Source organism: Zootoca vivipara, chromosome 14, assembly GCF_963506605.1.
Source record: "Zootoca vivipara chromosome 14, rZooViv1.1, whole genome shotgun sequence".
Classification (NCBI taxonomy): Eukaryota; Metazoa; Chordata; class Lepidosauria; order Squamata; family Lacertidae; genus Zootoca; species Zootoca vivipara.
This window is the reverse complement of record NC_083289.1, coordinates 29,636,922-29,655,809: the sequence shown is the minus strand read 5'-3', so window position 1 is coordinate 29,655,809 and position 18,888 is coordinate 29,636,922. Positions and strand designations below refer to the sequence as shown.

At 50.3% G+C, this 18,888-nt stretch overlaps 2 protein-coding genes across 2 annotated transcripts in view; both read left to right on the top strand.

The window, feature by feature from the left end:
• Positions 1 to 859: 859 nt before the first annotated feature.
• Positions 860 to 18,888, top strand: part of CACNG3 (calcium voltage-gated channel auxiliary subunit gamma 3) — a 74,914-nt gene continuing 56,885 nt past the window's right edge. The window contains exon 1 of the mRNA XM_035131593.2: positions 860 to 1,105. Within this exon, the coding sequence (XP_034987484.1) occupies positions 895 to 1,105 (211 nt within the window). The 5' untranslated portion in view covers positions 860 to 894. The remainder of the gene's footprint in view (positions 1,106 to 18,888) is intronic.
• Positions 12,141 to 16,667, top strand: LOC132593175 (uncharacterized protein K02A2.6-like). The gene has a single exon (XM_060282559.1). It carries the CDS (start codon positions 12,512 to 12,514, stop codon positions 16,580 to 16,582), a length of 4,071 nt encoding a protein of 1,356 aa, XP_060138542.1. The 5' UTR covers positions 12,141 to 12,511; the 3' UTR covers positions 16,583 to 16,667.

The following is an 18,888-nucleotide window of genomic DNA, read 5'->3' as shown; positions in this document are numbered from 1 at the left end:
CTAGAATCGCGGGAGCTGTCCACTTCAGCACCACCACACTCCAGGGCACGGGCAGGCGCGCGGGGAGCTGTCCGCTTCAGCACCGCGGCGCCGGAGCGGGCGGCGGCAGCAGCAGCAGCTGAAAGGAAGCGGCCCTCTCCAGCCCAAGGAGCCCACCCACCCCGCTGCTTGGCTGGGGGGAATCCATCCCTCCAGCGCCGAGCTGGGGGCGGGCCTGCTCAGCACCACAGGGGACCCGGGAGTGACTTCCTTTTCCAGTCGCGGGCTCCGCACCTCTGGCAGTTTTCGCCGCCGCGGCCGCCGCGGCCGCCTTTGCTTGTCGCTTCAGAGACGGGGAGGGGGCTTGGGGCGATCTCCTCTTCTCTCCATCGCCAGTCGTGGGGGATATTTCCACCCAGCTGCTTTTAAAGCACCTATTTCTGTCTATTCCCCCCGCATCCTCTCTCCCACCTCTTCCTCTCTCTAGCACACACACGCAGAAACACACCGTGTTGATCTCGAGCTCTTTGGAATTATTTATTTATTTATTTGCTCTTGTGACAGGCGTCTGGCTCTCCCAGGCTGAACGAAGGACAAGCCGCACGCCTCTGAGCCCGGCGTGCGGGGTCTAGATCGGGGATGAGCAGCAGGCGCCTGGCTGGATCTCAGCCTCATGCTCCATCCAAGAGGGGAAGGGAGGAGATCCCTCGAAACGAAGAAGACCAGCACCTGAGGAGCCCGCGGGGTCCCCCTCCTCTGGTGTGGAGAGCCCGGTTTGTGTAGAGAAGGGGCAGCCCTTCCCCTGCATGCCTCCGGCCCCCTAGCTCCAAGGGAGTGTGAGCGACACCTTTGCCTTCTTTCTCCCTCTGCCTTGCCTTCCCCTCCGGTTGGCTGTCCACGATACCATGCATCATTATGAGGATGTGTGACAGAGGTATCCAGATGCTGATCACCACCCTGGGAGCCTTTGCAGCGTTCAGCCTCATGACCATCGCGGTGGGCACAGACTATTGGCTGTATTCCAGGGGTGTGTGCAGGACTAAGTCCACAAACGACAATGACACCAGCAGGAAAAACGAAGAAGTCATGACCCACTCGGGCTTGTGGAGGACCTGCTGCTTGGAAGGTATTGAAACCCAACTCTTTGTTGCCAGCTCTGGGCTCTCCTCCTCTTTCGGAAGTGAGCTGGGATGGGGTGAAGGGAGGACTGGACTGCTAGGACTAATGTTGTAGCACTGTCAGGGGAAGTGGTGTTGCTTCCATGGGGAAAGTTTGGCTTTGCCTGAGAGATGCAGAGAAAACCCACAGCCCTAGAAACTTCCCTTTGGGCCCTTAGAGTCTCAAGCCTTTGCCTGGGTCTGTTTCTAGCTTTGGACTCTGCTCTGACTTCTTTTTGGCTAAACATTGGAGTGTGGGTCTCAGGACACAACCCAGAGATGGGAAAGGGCTGTTGCACACTTGTGGGCTTCAGACTGGGACATTTGGTTGGCTACTGTGTGAGAACAAGATGTTAGAATAGGTGGATCCAGCTGCAGGGATCTTCTGATGCTCTTTCAGTGTCCTGCTCCATTATTACATGTCTGTATGTTACAATCTATGCCAGGCAGACAGGCAAGCATTAGATGGTCAGGAGAGTGGTAATAGCAAAGCCAAGCCCTGCCCATTGAGAGAGTAGGAAGGGTTGAGATAGTAGGGAGAATATATTTTCATGCATGCTTTGACTCCTGCAAAGATGGGACTAGAATTTGTGCCGCAGGGTAGGCTGAGTGACTGTTTTCTCTGACCAGGGCTCACTTGTTGCAGAGGTGTGTGTGTGCGCATTTAACAAAAGGTTCCTTGGGAAACTGATCATGAACCAAATGACCGTTGAGCAAGTCGAGGTTTTGTTTTGTTTTGTTTTTAGTGTTGTGGTGTTTTAGTTAACCCTCCTTGGCTGTGGAGATGGTGTGGGCATTCAAGGAGTGTTATTAGGCAATGACAAATACCAGCATCCAAAGGAGCACTTGGATTCTGGATTTCTCCCTTTGTGTTATTGAATGTCACCTTCATTAAGATCATGGTGTGAAACTGGGAGGCTACAGTAGGACTTCTACAATATGGCAGGAACACTTTACACTGTTTTTCCTTCCTTCCTTCCTTCCTTCCTTCCTTCCTTCCTTCCTTCCTTGGTCTCCCTCACACTCAGTTTATCCTGTTGTCACAATAGTTATCTGTATGTTACGAGAGAAAGTGATTTAAGCCACATACGTGAATAATCCCAGGAGCTACATTGTGTTCCCCACCACCACCATTCCCCACAAGCAAGACTAAGTAGACTAGCACAGCTGCAGGTTTTTTAAAATGAGCTAATCCCCACCCCCACCCCACCCTTCTCTCTGTTTCAAGCCACAGAGGTTTGGAGTCTTTCTCTGTCTTTACGCACTGTTGCAAGAGAATGCTGATGTGGTCCATTAGCCTGGTGGTCCTCAAACTTCCAGAGAGCTGGGCCAAAAAGGAAGCCAAATTTATCTCTCAAGCTGCCTGTTATCAGGAGCTTCAGTGAGTCATCAGGGAAGTGTTCCATGTCTCTGCCCACTAGTCTTTAACCGCTCTCCCCCCCCCCCCAACTTGTGTAGGTGGATAAATGCAAAGATCCCACTCTTTGGCAACTGCTGCATGAAGCGATGTGGGGAGAGGGTGTTCTCACTGCCCACAGTCCCCTGTCAATGCCTCCTCCCTGTGTGTATCCCCCATCCAGAAAACCTACTCTAACTTATATATAGTCTTGGCTCAGCCTTCCTCATATCTTTCTGTAGAAGCTTCAGTTCACCTTTTGCAGATGATCATTGCTCCAGATGGGCCATGTGAAGAGGTCCATTGAAGGGACAGACTGTCTGGTGTCTATGAGAAAGAGGCAGGCAGCTCAGTCCAAGGTCAATGGGTAGTCAGGCTAAGGAAGGTCATGAGAGTGAAGGGTGGAGGGGTGGTGGGGCTGGTGGGAGTTCAACCATCCTTCTCACCCCTATGCCAGAACATGAAACAAGGCACACTCCTTTTGCCTGGAGCAACTGATGGTCATTCTGTAAGCCAAGGACTTAAGAGAGACAGAATTCTTCTGCAACCCAAAATGTCCAAAGGGGGGAGGGGAATAAAAATGGAAAGGAGGGAGTCACAAACATTAGTTGGTCCAATATTTATTTATTTATTTAGACAATTTGGCCCACCCCCCAAAAAACCCCACTTTTTGTCTCAAAAAGGCACACAAGGTGACTATATAATCTCAGTCTCAGTTCCTTACACTGGACCAAGCTGAGCACATTCACACAGCATCCAAATTGCTCTCAGGGGAGAGAAATTGAGACAAGCTCTCATGATCATCACCTCAAGAGTCCCAAATACCTGAGTCTTTGGCATCCACAGTACTCACCACCAAGGCTAATTCTATTGTTCTTGGTGGTAACTGATGCTCCAAGATTTGGTTTTAGCAGTAGTACGTCTCTAGGAGATAGATATTTTCAGGATGCGCCTTATTTCTGTTGTTGCGAGTTGTTTTAAACTGTTTAAACTGTTGCAACCATCTCAGTGACTTTAGGGTAAAGGGAGGATAGTGTTGATGATGTCCCATTTTTCTAGAGACAGAAAATTATGGGGAGGCATCACTTGGGCCTGCGTCACAACGTGGGTGCCTTGGAGCTTAAGAGTGGCTCCAACAGGCATGTTGGGCAGTAACTTTCTTCTGATTGCAGCGGTTGCTTCTGTTGCCATCAAATGCTGTGTCGATTTAACACCTGGCTGTGAATGGCTTTCTGGCTGCCCAGTGCTTCATTAGCCTCCTTGTTATGCATCTCTGGACTGGGAAATTATCTGGCTCCGTTGATCAATGGAAGGATCTGCCTGCTTCGAATGTGATGCTCAGAGACCTGAGTAGAAAGACTGAGAGGCGATTTCTCTTTCCCCTTTCCTCTCATGCTTATGTAGTTTGGAATATATTTGATTTACAAGAATGGGATACAGACGCCATCCCTATGTTGCAAATGGTACTATGTGTGTGTAGGGGGCTTTATTTCAAATCTCAACTCAGGCAAGAGCTTGCTAGGTGTCATTAAGTCAGATGTCGAAAGGCAGATTAGAGTGTTGGACTAGGGCCTGGGAGAGAGAGACCAGTGTTCGAAACCCTGCTAAGCCATGAAGCTCACTGGGTGACCTTGGGCCATTCACTGTTTCTCAGACCCACCAACCTCATAGGGCTGTTGTGGGCATAAAATGTGGAGGAGGAAAACTATGCAAGCCACATTGAACTGGAAAAGGTGGGATAGAAATGCAGTAAATAAATTTAAAAGTAATGAAATGGTTTGAGCGACAACGCTCATCAGCCCTGACTATGGGCTGTGCTGCATGAGATTGGTAGGAATTATCCAAAACACAGAGGTGGGTGGGAAACAAAGCTGAGAGTGGCTGCCTTAGGCAACCTGCCCATTCTTGGTGCAATATAGGGATGATGATAATATCAGACTACTTTTCAGGGTAGTTGTAAAGGACTGCTGAGCTGCTGTATGTGGAGTGCTGTGAACACCTTCAATGTTTATGTAAATTAACAGTAAATATTATGATGATGATTTTATTTTATCTCCATGGGAGCAAGCAAAAGATATCCAAACTCAAACAGGTGTCGGGAAGCTCAAGGTCATTCCTGAACATAGCTGCCAAGTTATCCCTTTTTTTAAGGGAAATTCCATTATGCTGAATAGGCTTCCTCACGAGAAAAGGGAAAACTTGGCAGCTATGTTCCTGAAAGAGCTAGCTGCTCTTCCATGTGTAATTCCTACCTAAAATGGGAGACACTTTGAGGCTTAAGCTAGAGAGTGTGGATTAATACTTCTTCCAATATTTAAACAGAGTGGATTCAAAATTATCCTCCCTTCATCCCCCACTACAAAAGCATTGAGGCTTCAAACAATGCAATAGAGTTGCCAACTTTTGAAGCCGTCTCTGTAGCTCTGCCTTTAATGGATGTGAGCAGCCTAATCTGCCGATTCCTGCAGATCCAGTGCCTGTTAAAGGCACAGGAGCAAGCCAGGCCTCCTTTTCTCCCTTGCCCTTACACTACAATCAATGGCCAGTTGTTGACAACCCAGCAATGTTGAAGAAGGCTAGCTCGCAGGCACCCACTTGCCCTTTGCCTGGGAGTTTGCTTTGTGATCTGCTGGCTGGTGTGGCGCTCGAAGAGCCGCAGTTTCCTCCAGCAAAATTTGAGCAGCAGAGCAGCAAAACTGTACAAAGGGAGAGGTGGGGACAATTTGCCCCCTCCTTTCCCAACTGAGCTTCCCATGAAAGGGTCAAGTACGTAGCTGGTGGGAGAGTCCATTGGATCTGGTTCTTGAAGCCAAGGATACCTGAAGTACAGAGATGCTCCTGCTGAAGACGAGAAGCACATGGCAATCAGGGGCTTCTCTAAGAAATCATCTGGGTGTATTCTCAGGTATAAAATCCCAGTGCTAGCTAGCTCACTGTTCCAGATAGCCTTTAATAGTGATTCAAAAGAGGTGCAGAGAACAGGGATGGTGAACCCTACGGCCCTCCAGGTGTTGCTGAACTCTCATCAGCACCAGCTAGTGTGGCCAGTTTTTCAGAGAGAATGGGATTTGTAGCCCTTGCCCGTGCTGCAGGCAGTAATGAGTTACAGTACAATGGCTAAATGGAGCTTCGATGAACAGAAGGAGTCTACCTGTGAACCTCAGGTTCTGGAAACAAACATTGTATCCATGTGTTACGTGCAGGTTTCTCAGAAGCTTCTGATTGGATGAATGCAGGACTAGATTGAACTTTGGTCTTTTTCGTTCAATATTACTCCCATGTCAGGAACTCTTATCATCGTGATTTCTCTGGGTACCATGAGCATTAATAACACTGAGAGAGGGAGAAAGGAACACACACACACAGAGAGAGAGACTTCCTTTGTTGAAGATGCCTGTGTCTGCAGTATCCACATTTCTGAATTTTAAAATGTGTTACATCCAGTGTCTGACTCCTAGTGCTCTAAATGTTGGCGCTCAAAGAGTCAGCACCCACAGATCTAGTAACCATTCGCATGAGAGGGGCATAGTTATGCTTTTGCATTGAAAGAAGAGCACTCTGTACCTGCCCAAGGTCACTGATTCTTTCACAAGCTCCCCGGCTGCTGGACGCGAAATAAAATAAAATAAAAGCTCCATGTTGCTCCTCTACTCCCATCAACCGTTCAGATGAACATCACAAACTATTTGCATGTCCGGCAGAAAATTCACCTGCACTTGGAAGCCAGCCAGAATGACCAGGAGAAATTACATCATGAGGAGCAAATGAGGCAATTGGGGAGCATATGAACCCCCCAAAAAACCATCCCAGTATAGAGGAACCCTGTCATTGCAGGACCTGATGCAGTTTAATTAAGGGATTGAGGTGGAGGACTGAATAATAATAATAATAGGAATAAGATGCATGTGAAAATGTTGTTACCACACACACCATGGTGGTGCTACTGCTGTCAAGCCTGTGGTTAAGCTAGTATTACACACACGGGGGAGGGGGAAATTGCAGTACCTCAGGGACCCAGGTGGCACTGTGGGTTAAACTACAGAGTCTAGGGCTTGCTGATCAGAAGGTCGGTGGTTCAAATCCCTGCAACGGGGTGAGCTCCCGTTGCTCGGTCCCAGCTCCTGCCTACCTAGCAGTTCGAAAGCACATCAAAGTGCAAGTAGATAAATAGGGACCACTCCGGTGGGAAGGTAAACGGTGTTTCCGTGCGCTGCTCTGGTTCGCCAGAAGCAGCTTTGTCATGCTGGCCACATGACCCGGAAGCTGTCTGCGGACAAACGCCGGCTCCCTTGGCCTATAGAGTGAGATGAGCGCCGCAACCCCAGAGTCGGACACGACTGGACCTGATGGTCAGGGGGCCCTTTACCCTTTACCTTTTAAAGTACCTCCAGTGGAAAGGAATGTCGTTCAGTGGCAGAGTATCTGATTTACATGCAGTGTGTCCAGCGTTCAATCCCTGATATCTCCAGTTGGATCTGAAAGAGACGCCCTGAAGGAAAGAGAGCAGCACCCTGCCTAGAGAGACACTGCCGGTCAGTGTAGACAATACTGAGCTCAATGGACCAAATGGTCTGACTCAGGATAAGGCAACTTCCAATGTTCCTAATGCTTGGAAAATTCAGTACCAATAGACTGGTAGCTATTTTGTTGTACTTATTCCCGTAATGATTTTTCACCCAGTCTCCATCACAACTGATCTCAAGGTGGGTGAAAATTCCCTCAATGTACAGGACAAATCTATTTAACAACGAAGGCACGTAAAGCCACCTGGATCCCTGACCCACCTACCTTACATGCAGAAGATCCCAACGGCATCTCTAGGGTTGGGGAACTTGCCTGAAACCCCAAAGTGCTGCTGCCCATCACTGCCAACAGTACTGAGCTAGATGGGCCATAGGAAGGCAGCTTCCTATGACCCCAAGTTCTTGCAGCTACAGATCCTTAAGAACAACAGATTCTCTTTCAGAACTCCAACAATAATATGGATTAAAATGAGTGTCCCCAAATGCCTCAGCAAAGAAATGGGGTTTTGCCTGGAGCTGGAATAAAAAGAAAGAGTCCATGGAGGGCATTCTACAAGCCAGGGGCCACCACCGATAGGATCCTTATCTGGCTCAGAAAAAGGCTTAATTCTTCCACTGCAGGGTTTCAAAGAGCTTAACCCTGACTAGATCAGCACTGTGCTCTTGTACTCTGTTGCAGGGATATAGACGTCTATTGTTGTGTAGCAAGGGTGTTTTTTTATATAAAAAAAAACTGAACCAGTTTTTATATCATTGCAGAAAGACATTTTTTTAGTATTTTTTAAAATAATTGAAATATTACAACAGTTCATTCAGCTTTTCTATCTCTATTATGAAGCACTGCACTTTTGCGTTCATTGGGTCAAATAGTTCAGTTATTCCGATTATTTCAATGAAACATTGAACTAAACTCAAAGAAGCCTCCGTATGTATTTGTGATATTATTCATTATGAATTTATATAGCCGCCTCATGGAAATGCATCTAGATGCAAGAATTATCCTTGGCATTCTCTGAAAAAACAATATAGTTCGGATTCTGTCCAAAATATACACAGTGGTACCTCTGGTTACGTGCGTAATTCGTTCCAGAGGTCCATTCTTAACCTGAAACCGTTTTTAACCTGAGGTACTACTTTAGCTAATGCGGCCTCGCTCTCACCCATAGCTGCCAAGTCCTGGTTAGAAATCCAGGACTTGCAAGTCCAGACATGCGTATAAGCAACTTCCGGTGCCGGCGCTGCCCAATTTCCAGTGCCCAGACATGGGCAGAGTGGCACTGGAAGAAATCCGGGGGAATTACGGGATATTTCGCCATTCGGGATGACAGTGGGAAATGGCTTTAAAAACGGGTGTTTCCCGGGCAAAACGGGAGACTTGGCAGCTATGCTGCCACCGTGCTGCTGCCACACAATTTCTGTTCTCATCCTGAGGTAAAGTTCTTAACCCCAGGTACTACTTCTGGGTTAGCGGAGTCTGTAACCCAAAGTGTTTGTAACCTGAGGTGTTTGTAACCCGAGGTACCATTGTAGGGGGGAAAGTAGATGCTGTTAGTTTTATTGAAACATGCTGTCTAAAATCTCTTCATGGAAAAATATTAGTGATTTTTAATTTTTTTGGGGGGGGATCACCACATATTTTGGCCAATAGTACTTTTTGAATTGTTTGCAGATTTAGTGTTATATATCAGTTTGAAGCTTCAGATCAGGCTTCCTCAACCTCGGCCCTCCAGATATTTTTGGCCTACAACTCCCATGATCCCTAGCTAGCAGGACCAGTGGTCAGGGATGATGGGAATTGTAGTCTCAAAACATCTGGAGGGCCAAGATTGAGGAAGCCTGCTTCAGATGCACCCCTTCAGATCGCTTTTGATTCATTCTTTTGTCTAAATGACTGAGTGAGAGAGTAGGGAGGGATTTATATGAAAGCAAATGGGGGGGGGAATGTGGCAACATCAAAAGGAATAGAATTTTCCAATATGTGGTTTTTGGGAAGCTATTTGTATGCAATGGAGTCAGCAGCCTTCCTCAAATTGGTATCCTCCAGATATTTTGGACTACAACTCCCATCTGGCATAGTCAGGTTGGTCTGTAGAATACTGGGTCTGATGGGAACATTGCTCTCTGGCTGTGGCTGATGGGAGATTGGTTTATGCATTGATTGATTGATTGATTGATAGATGCATTTGTATCCCACCTTTTCGTCCTCCACTGACTTTAAGGTGGCATACTTAGTTCTCCCCCCCCACCTCATTTAATTTGCACAACAATGCTATGAGGCAGGTTAGGCTGAGAGGCATTGTTTGGCCCCCAAGATCACCCAGTGAGCTCCGTGGATGAAGGGGGGGATTGAACCCTGGACTCTCCAAGCTCTTAGTCCAGCACTCTAGCCACACCACCACACTAGTTCTCTTTTAGCTATCAGCCTCATCTTAATAAAACCCCTCTTGCTTTGCAGATATACTAGGTGAGCACCATGGATTTAGTAGTTATTAAGTGCTGGTCTCGCATTTCTTCCTAGCCATTGGTGTTCATTTTATTTTAAAATGTAATAGAATTTATAGAGGATCTAACTGCAAAGTGTATCCAGCTATAGTATTTATATGGATTACAACCCCCCCCCCAAAAAAAGAGTCTAGTAATTTTTCACAGATGTAGCATGCAGGCATTGCCCACACTTCCAACCTGTGTTCTTGGCATTAAGAAATATTTACTATTTCCCCCAAAAGACATATAGTCAGATACCAGCATTACAATATTCTGAATATAAGATATATTGAAATAAACTTATTTCAAGTTGATTCCCCCCCCCTAATGGGACAAGGAGCTTTCAAACATCCAGAGTTGTGGCTACATAATTCTAGACTTAATTGTCTTGCAGGAGCCCCCCCCCCTTTATTATGATTATGATTATTAAAGATTTTCTTGGTTTACAAAAATATGTGCAATGTCTCTCGTAACATTTTACAAATCAGTTTCATTTGTTGAGACATTGGGAAGAAGAGGGGGAAAGAGGTAGTTGGGGGAAGATGGGTGGGGGTGGGGTCGGGTGACGATGTTTCTATTTTACTTAATATGTGGGGGGGGGTTGTTAGCGTCGCTTGTGCAGGTTCTCTGCTGTTTGCTTGTGTCCCTTTGGTGGTGAGAGATGTTGGGGTTGGCCTAGGATATGGTTGTTCATTTGTGGTTGGCTGTGGTGGTCTTTGTTTCATGTGTGAGTGGGGTGGGTGGGTGTTTTGGATCAGGTTAGCCATATTGATTTGTATGCTGTTGGTGGATTTTTGTCATTGTCTTGTTGGGTTGTGTATGTGATAAAGGGGAGCCATACCGGGGTGAAGCCATCTTCTTCTATTTGTCCCTGTGTCAGTTTTAGCTTATGGGTTAATTTTTCTAGCAAGGTTGTTTCCCATACGGTACTATCTGGTACCATTGGGCCATGCTTACTCCTGACAGGTTTTTCCAGCATCTGGTTATGGTGTTGAGATCCCCTTTCTATGGGATATGACTACATTACACACATTTCCCCATTCCCCATTCCCTGCCATGTCATTCCATGTTTTTGCATTTCGTTTTACCTCAAGACTTGAGGTGCAAATGCAGCCCCCCGCGCCTCTCTATCTGGCCATCAGAACTCTCCCCAAGGCACAACCCTTGCCGGCCACGAGTGGCTTTGCCTGGCTCTGATGTGTCCTTGAACTCTAATAACACCTCTTCCTTGTCTGGATAGAAGATAGAGTGTGGTGGGTCAGTGTGTGTAGAAACTAGCCCATTGTACAAAGGTAAAATGCTCATTCATTGTTCTGCACCCTTTCCCTTCTTGCTCCACCTACCACAGGCATCTGGCCCTTGGAAAGTTGCTCAGAAGGCAATGTGGCCCTTGGCCTGAAGAGGGATCCCTGTCCCTGGAGGATACCACTGGTGCACATTCAGTTCTCTGGTTGGAGTGGTGTGGGTCTATAGGAATGTGGTTGTCAGAGGTCCTTGCCATATATACCAGCCCTTCCGTCGCTGAATTTTCCTCTGGCATCTCCCCAGCCCCAAGCTAAAGTTCCAGGGGGGAGAACCCTTTTGCTTTGGGCTTCCGCCATGAAATTATTATCGCTTTTATTTTTGATTGATTTGCACAATGCCGTTCTAATCACACGCTCAAAATGTTGTACAGTAAAGCCAAATCTTGAAAACAGCAGGAAAGATCACCTGCCACTAGCGAAGCAGTTAACCAGCCTCAAGCACCCCAGGAAAAGCCCTAGCAGAGGCCCAATATTATCCACTGTTTGGGCTATAATGAACCAGAACTTGACACGGATCCAGGCTTTGGGGGGGCATGGAAGGTGCCAGCGGGAATCCAGACTCACTCCTTTGATTAAGGCAGCCTCCCGCTGGGCTGAAGAACAGCTCCTGCCCGATAACTAGCGCCTTATCCCTTTGCTCATGTATATTGACAGAACTCAGCAATGGGTCAATAACAGGCTGCCAGTTCGGCGTCTGCTTGAAGACACACGATCTGAGATTTCTCCATAGCATTTTGAAAGATGGAGGAGCAGCGGAAGACACAGCAGCCTGCCAGATTGCTCTGGCCTTTTCAGGCAGGCTGACAACTCCTGGAACATTTCTGATGACACTCCATCACCGCTGCTTCCTCTAATGAGTGTCAAAGAGTTTGGGAACAAAACGGGCCCACCACCCAAAAACAGGAGGGCACCACAGGGCTCCTGTTCCAGGCAGACTTTTAGCAGGTGGGCATACATGACAACATTTCATTTTCTCAAATGTTTAGAGTCTTCTTGTTTTAAATCCTCTTTCTCCCTTTCTTTCTTTCTTTCTTTCTTTCTTTCTTTCTTTCTTTCTCTCTCTCTCTCTCTCTCTCTCTCTCTCTTCCTTTTTCTTTCTTCCCTATAAAATTCAAATGATAGCCAGAGGTATATACTCCAAGTTTTGCCTAATGGGCAGGGATGGTGTTATGTACTGAGCTGAATCCTAGAACAATAGGATTCAGAATCAGCGGGAGCTACCCAATCCAACTCCAGGTGGAAGTGAATCCGCAACCTGATTGGCCTGCTGGAGCAGCCAATCAGGCGGCTGGCAGAAGCGAATCTGCTACCTGATTGGCCTGTAGGAGCAGCCAATCAGGCTGCAGGCAGAAGTCAATCCACAATATAATTGGCCCACAGGTGTAGCCCTGAAGTAGCCAATCACGCAAGGCCCATTGTGTAAATAATGTATATAAGCAGATGGTTTTGGAAAAGAGCCATTCTTCTTCTCCTCTTCTCCTTGATGACTATGAGCTGAATAAAGAGCATGAAATTCACTCTCGACTCCGAGTACATTTCACTGGCGACGAAGGTGGGATCCTGCTGAGCTGACCGCCACCACGCACTGCACCGCAGCACCGCCACCTGCTGCACCGCTGCATCGCACTGTGCATCCAGGCTTCAGCTCCAGGACCCAAGGAACCCAGAATGGCAACCGACAGCAGCTTCTCGCCATCCAAACCAGCATCAGGAGACTGGGAAGGGTACGCCGCCCGTTTCAACTTCCTCCTGCAAGCGAAAGAAGTCACCAACGATGCCATGAAGAGGGCAACATTCTTCAGCGTCTGTGGAGAGGAGACGTTTGAAATCGCCCGGGCTCTCCTTGCACCTAGAGATGTCGCTACCGTCTCTTACAAAACAATAATGGAACGGCTGAAGGAGCACTTCTCACCACAGCCCTCGGTGGTAGCTTGCCGAAATGCCTTCTACGCAAAGCGGCAAGCCCCGGGGGAAACCATAACTGGGTTTGTGACCTCCCTCCGCCAAGCCGCCCGGCTATGCAACTTCTCAGAGTTGGAGAACATGCTTCGTGACCGCCTCGTCGGTGGCCTGAGGGACGAGATGTTGCAACGACGCCTCTACGCCAAAAAAGACCTCACGTTCCAGATTGCTCTGGAGGAAGCCCTGGCAACCGAAGCCGCCGAGAGGTCAACGCAAGAGGCACGACCGGCCCCGCCATCCCAACCGAGGGTCTACCACGAAGACCTCACCGACGAATCCGAATCTGACAGGGAGGAAGTACACCGAGTACAGCGGCGCACTCAAGCAGCACACACACCACAGCAGCCTCGACGAGAAGGAGGGAACTGTGCAAGCTGCGGGGAGAACCACGAGAGGAGGACCTGTCGTTTCCGCAACGCAGAGTGCAGGCAGTGCAGAAAATTGGGACACATCGCCCGGGTGTGTCGGGCTCGACTCACCCGTCGACAAGCATCAGATGACCGACCCAGGAGCCCCAGGTCACACGGCACCATGCACCAAGGCAACTCGACGGAGATCACGGACTACCAGGTATTCCAGTTGCCCCATCCCAGCACAGAGAAAATTTATATAGAGGTACAGATAGAGGGAGCCCCATGCCGCATGGAGCTGGACACGGGTTCAACTCTATCCATAATCTCGGCCCGAACATTAAGGGAACTGTGCCCTAATGGGGGTCCCAAACTAAGGCCGGCCCCATTCACCCTCCGGGACTTCCAGAAACGTAAGGTCCCTACAATGGGGGTGGGGACCTTCAGGGTGCAATATCGAGGGCGAAAGCAACAATTGGACTTGCTGGTAGTTAAGGGCCCCTACGTTAGCTTACTGGGACTGGCATGGTTTGGACCTCTGGGGCTAGCCGTTACCGGGGTGAACCGCACTAGCTTACAAGTGGACGTGGACGCCATATGCAAAGAGTTTCCAGGGGTTTTCGATGGGGCATTGGGACGATATACAGGACCCCCCATTGCCCTACAGCTAGACCCCGCTGTACGACCCATCAGGCACAAGGCCTGCCGGGTCCCGTTCGCCCTGAAACCCCGCATAGACGAGGAATTGGACCGGCTCGTGGAGCAAGGAGTACTGGAGCCGGTGCCCAACGCCCCCTGGGAAACTCCAATTGTCACACCCGTCAAGCCTAACGGTTCGGTCCGCATCTGTGCAGACTACAAATGCACCATAAACAAGGCTCTCACGGCCCATGCATACCCAGTGCCAGTGGTCAGCCATGTCCTCGCCACCCTGGCTGGGTCAAAAATCTTTGGCAAACTGGACTTGGCCCAAGCGTATCAACAGTTGCCTGTGGACGAAGCCACAGCAGAGGCTCAGACGATTGTGACGCACAGAGGGGCATTCAGAGTAAAGCGGCTGCAATTTGGCGTTAGCGTGGCACCAGGCATATTCCAGAATCTAATGGACTCTCTCCTTAAAGGGATTCCTGGCGTCACCCCTTTCTTCGATGATGTACTGATCGCCGGGCCCACACCAGAGGAATTTGAGGACCGCCTCCGCTCCGTCCTGCACCGTTTCCAGACGGCGGGCCTCAAGGTGAAGCGGGAAAAGTGTTTACTGGGAGTGCCGCAGGTGGACTTTCTGGGATTTAAGGTGGACGCAGAAGGGGTCCATCCAACCGGTGACAAGGTACGGGCCATTTGTGAGGCCCCAGCGCCCAAGAGCAAGCCCGAACTTCAGTCATTCTTGGGACTATTGAACTTTTACCATGCCTTCCTTCCCCATAAGGCAGCGGTAGCGGAGCCCCTACACAGACTCCTAGATAAAAGGGCCCCTTGGGTGTGGGGCCAGCGACAAAGGGCCGCATTCCAGGCAGTCAAGGACTTGCTCGTCTCGAACTCGGTCTTGGCACACTTCGACGAGAGGCTGCCAGTGGTGCTGGCATGCGACGCCTCTCCCTATGGCATCGGCGCTGTCCTGGGACACCAACTCCCGGATGGAAGAGAGGTGCCGGTGGCATACTTCTCCCAGACGCTTGCTGCAGCCGAACGAAACTACTCACAGATTGACAAGGAGGGTCTGGCAATCGTGAAGGGCGTAAAAAAATTCCATGATTTCTTGTACGGGCGGCCCTTTACCATAGTGACTGACCACAAGCCGTTGCTTGGCCTGTTTGCCCCCGAGAAGCAGACCCCCCAAGTGTTGTCTCCACGTGTCCTCAGGTGGTCAATTTTCCTTGCCGGCTACCAGTATGCACTAATCCACCGCCCTGGGAAGGCGATGGGCCACGCAGACGTCCTCAGCAGGCTACCACTACCAGAAACAGGCCCCGACCCAGCGCCTGCGCAAGAGGTTATGACCCTGGAGCTGCTTCCCGACCGACCCATTCAGGCACAAGAAGTTGCGCACCATTCCACAAAAGATAGGGTCATCTCCCGGGTCTTGGACTGGGTGTGGCGAGGATGGCCCAGCAGCAGCCCCGGGCCAGAATTCGCTGGCTACACAAACCGCAAACATGAACTGTCGGCCCACAAGGGGTGCCTGTTATGGGGAAGCAGGGTTGTTGTTCCCCAGCCCCTCCGCAAAAGGGTCCTCACAGCCCTACACGAGACACACCCAGGGGTAGTGAGGATGAAGGCCCTTGCCAGGAGTTATGTGTGGTGGCCGGGGATTGACAGAGAGATAGAGGCCTGGGTCCAACACTGCCAGACCTGCCAAGAATCCCGCCCGGATCCCCCAAGGGCCCCAGTCCAGCCCTGGGAGTCCGCCCGACATCCATGGTCACGCTTGCACGTGGACTTTGCTGGCCCCTTCCAGGGAAAAACATTCTTCATAGTGGTGGATTCCTTCACCAAATGGCTGGAGGTCGCACTGGTACCGTCCACTTCTACGGCGGCAGCCATCCGGGTACTACGTAAGCTTTTTGCAACCCACGGGCTCCCTGACACCCTCGTCTCGGACAATGGAACCGCATTCACGTCAGAGGAGTTCCAGACCTTCACAGCGCAGAACGCCATCCGCCACATCCGCTCAGCACCATTCCACCCTGCCACCAATGGCCAAGCGGAGCGCATGGTGCGGACCACCAAGGACAGCCTCCGCCGCATGACACAAGGGGACTGGGAATACCGCCTTGCCGCATTTCTTCTAGCACAGCACAGCACCCCAAGCACAACGACGGGCCGGAGCCCAGCTGAACTACTAATGGGCCGGCGCCTTGCAACTAGACTGGACCGACTTCACCCCGACAGAGCTCAGGATGAGGTAGTGGTGGGGAAAGGCAGGAACCCCCGGACATTTGTGGCCCAGGACGCAGTGTACGCAAAGAATTTTGGGGCAGGCCCAGCATGGGTACCCGCCACAGTCACCAAGGTGACCGGTCCCGTGTCGTACGAGGTACTAACGGAAGGGGGGCAATGTTGGCGCCGCCACTGCGACCAGCTACGGCGACGATTCCCAGGAGGAACCCGGGAGGAGAGCGGGACAGAGGGGTCCCAAGGGGACAGCAGGGCAGTGAGGCCTGTAGAGCGAGAGGGGTGGGCAGGGGAAGCAGAAGCAGTAGGCACAGAGGGGCGCCCCGAGGCTGGAAGGACACCGGAACCAGAGCCACAACCTAGTGGTTCAGTGGCGCCAGACCAGACAGCCCCGGCACAGCCAGCAGCCTCGGAACACGAGCCAGAACCAGAACCCCTGACCAAGGAACACCCCAGGCCACAACGCACACGGAGGCGGCCAGCAGACCTTGGGGACTACGAATGCAACTTCCCGGGCAGGACTGGAACTTAGAGGGGAGGGGTGTTATGTACTGAGCTGAATCCTAGAACAATAGGATTCAGAATCAGCGGGAGCTACCCAATCCAACTCCAGGTGGAAGTGAATCCGCAACCTGATTGGCCTGCTGGAGCAGCCAATCAGGCGGCTGGCAGAAGCGAATCTGCTACCTGATTGGCCTGTAGGAGCAGCCAATCAGGCTGCAGGCAGAAGTCAATCCACAATATAATTGGCCCACAGGTGTAGCCCTGAAGTAGCCAATCACGCAAGGCCCATTGTGTAAATAATGTATATAAGCAGATGGTTTTGGAAAAGAGCCATTCTTCTTCTCCTCTTCTCCTTGATGACTATGAGCTGAATAAAGAGCATGAAATTCACTCTCGACTCCGAGTACATTTCAGATGGGATCACTCCTAAGCCTCTCTGTAACAGTTAAGCTGGACACCATATCAACCTATGAGACCCACTTGTGCTAGAGGCAGATTTAAGCGAGTGCAATTGGTTTTCACACTCTTGGCACTGACTTAGAATGGAAGGGAGGGGGAAGAGAATTGGTGTTGCACAGGGTGCTACTGAAATTTGCAATCCCAAAGTCCGCCACTGCTTGTGGATGATGACCCTCTCCCCCACCCATACGATGGCAGAACTGGTGGGGGAGGACTGGACAAATTCGTGGAGGAGAAAGGGCTATCGAAGCCTGCTATCCATGATGGCTATGCTCTGCCTCCACAGTTGGAAGCAGAAATGCTTCGGAATACCAGTGCAGAGAGTGTTCTTGTGCTGCTGTCCTGCTTGCAGGCGTCACAGAAATGTATCTGGTTGGCCACTGTGAGAACAGGATGTTGGATTAGAGGGGCTGCTGGCCTGATCCAGCAGGCTCTTCTTATGTTCTTAAGGAGATGAGAGGGGCAGAGCTTGGGATGGCATAATGTGTCTGCAAAAGGGGTAGAATAAGTAAAGAATATCCCTCGAAGTCAATGAAGGACGAGCCAGTAGCAGAGGAAGGGGGTGCAAGGGGTGCAGTCTGCCCCGGGTGTCATCACCAAGGGGGGTGACAAAATGAGGTTTTTTGTTTTTTTAAAAGGGCTCACGAAACTTTTTAGGAGTGATGTAGTGGCTTAGGTGATGCAGTGGCTTAGGTCCCACGGCAGCGTGGGACTTGCATCTGCCTACTGTCTCTCCTTCAGCTGCCCTACAGCTGAGGGAGAGGAGGCAGAGAGGCTCCAAGCATTGGAGAGACTCACCCGACCCCCTGGGTGGATCGCTCCGGCCCCATGGGCAGCTTGCCCTGACCACACAGGCACGGATCACCCTGTCCCCATGGGCGGATCGCCCCGCCTACAGCGGCAGGAAACGTCCCCACACCAGGCACCTGAGCAGCTAGCTACGCCGCTGGGGAAACCCCCACTTGAATGGCTGCCCCCTGCCTGAAACTAGACTGGCCAGGCACATGAGAGAAGAGGGCTGCTGACCCTTTAATTGCTTCTTTTACACAACTACCGGTATTAAAGGCATAGGAGCCCTGCACTATGTTGCATCAGGACAGTCTACTTCAGGCACCCCCAAACTTTGGCCCTCCAGATGTTTTGGACTACAGTTCCCATCTTCCCTGACCACTGGTCCTGTTAGCTAGGGATCATGGGAGCTGTAGGCCAAAACATCTGGAGGGCCGCGGTTTGGGGATGCCTGGCCTACTTCAAACCTTTCTAACCGCAAAGCCACAATACAGAAGAATCCAGTTCTTCACCCAGTCCCTACACAGAAGTATTTATCAGCCCTGGCGAGGAAACAGTTGACCAGAACATGGTATGGAGGGGTGCTCTTCTGCCCCATGTCTGGAGAACTAGGATTAAGTGAGTGGGTACTTTAGTGATGGGGCATTTGGTGATAGGGGAGACTTTGCACAGGAAACAAAAATACCCAGGAGCCAAGGGAATTTCCCCCCCCCCCCCAAAAAAGGGAGAAAGTGTAGATAGATAACAGTTGTGTTCTCAGAGCTTTTACAGGTGCTGCGATTCCAGTATAAATACTCTCAAGAATCGGCAACAGGGACTCCAAGGACAAGAGTACCACCACAGGTAAAAAGCAGAGTCTTTTTGCATTCCTCCCATCTCTCCTCCTCCCCCCTGACCTCAGCATGTCTTCCCCAGCCCTCCCATGCAATGCAGACCAAGGCATTCCAGCTTACCAACCCCGCACCCTGGCTCAGCAAGGTGCAGCAGCATCTCCTACAAGGGGATAAGTATGTCCAGTGCACAAAAACAGGGAATCTGTTGACTGCCAAGCCCCAGTTCTTTCACTATGCACTGGCACAAACAAAG

Bases quoted from the DNA above. Each gene is read 5' to 3' on its own strand.
- LOC132593175 (XM_060282559.1), top strand. From the start codon at position 12,512: ATGGCAACCGACAGCAGCTTCTCGCCATCCAAACCAGCATCAGGAGAC.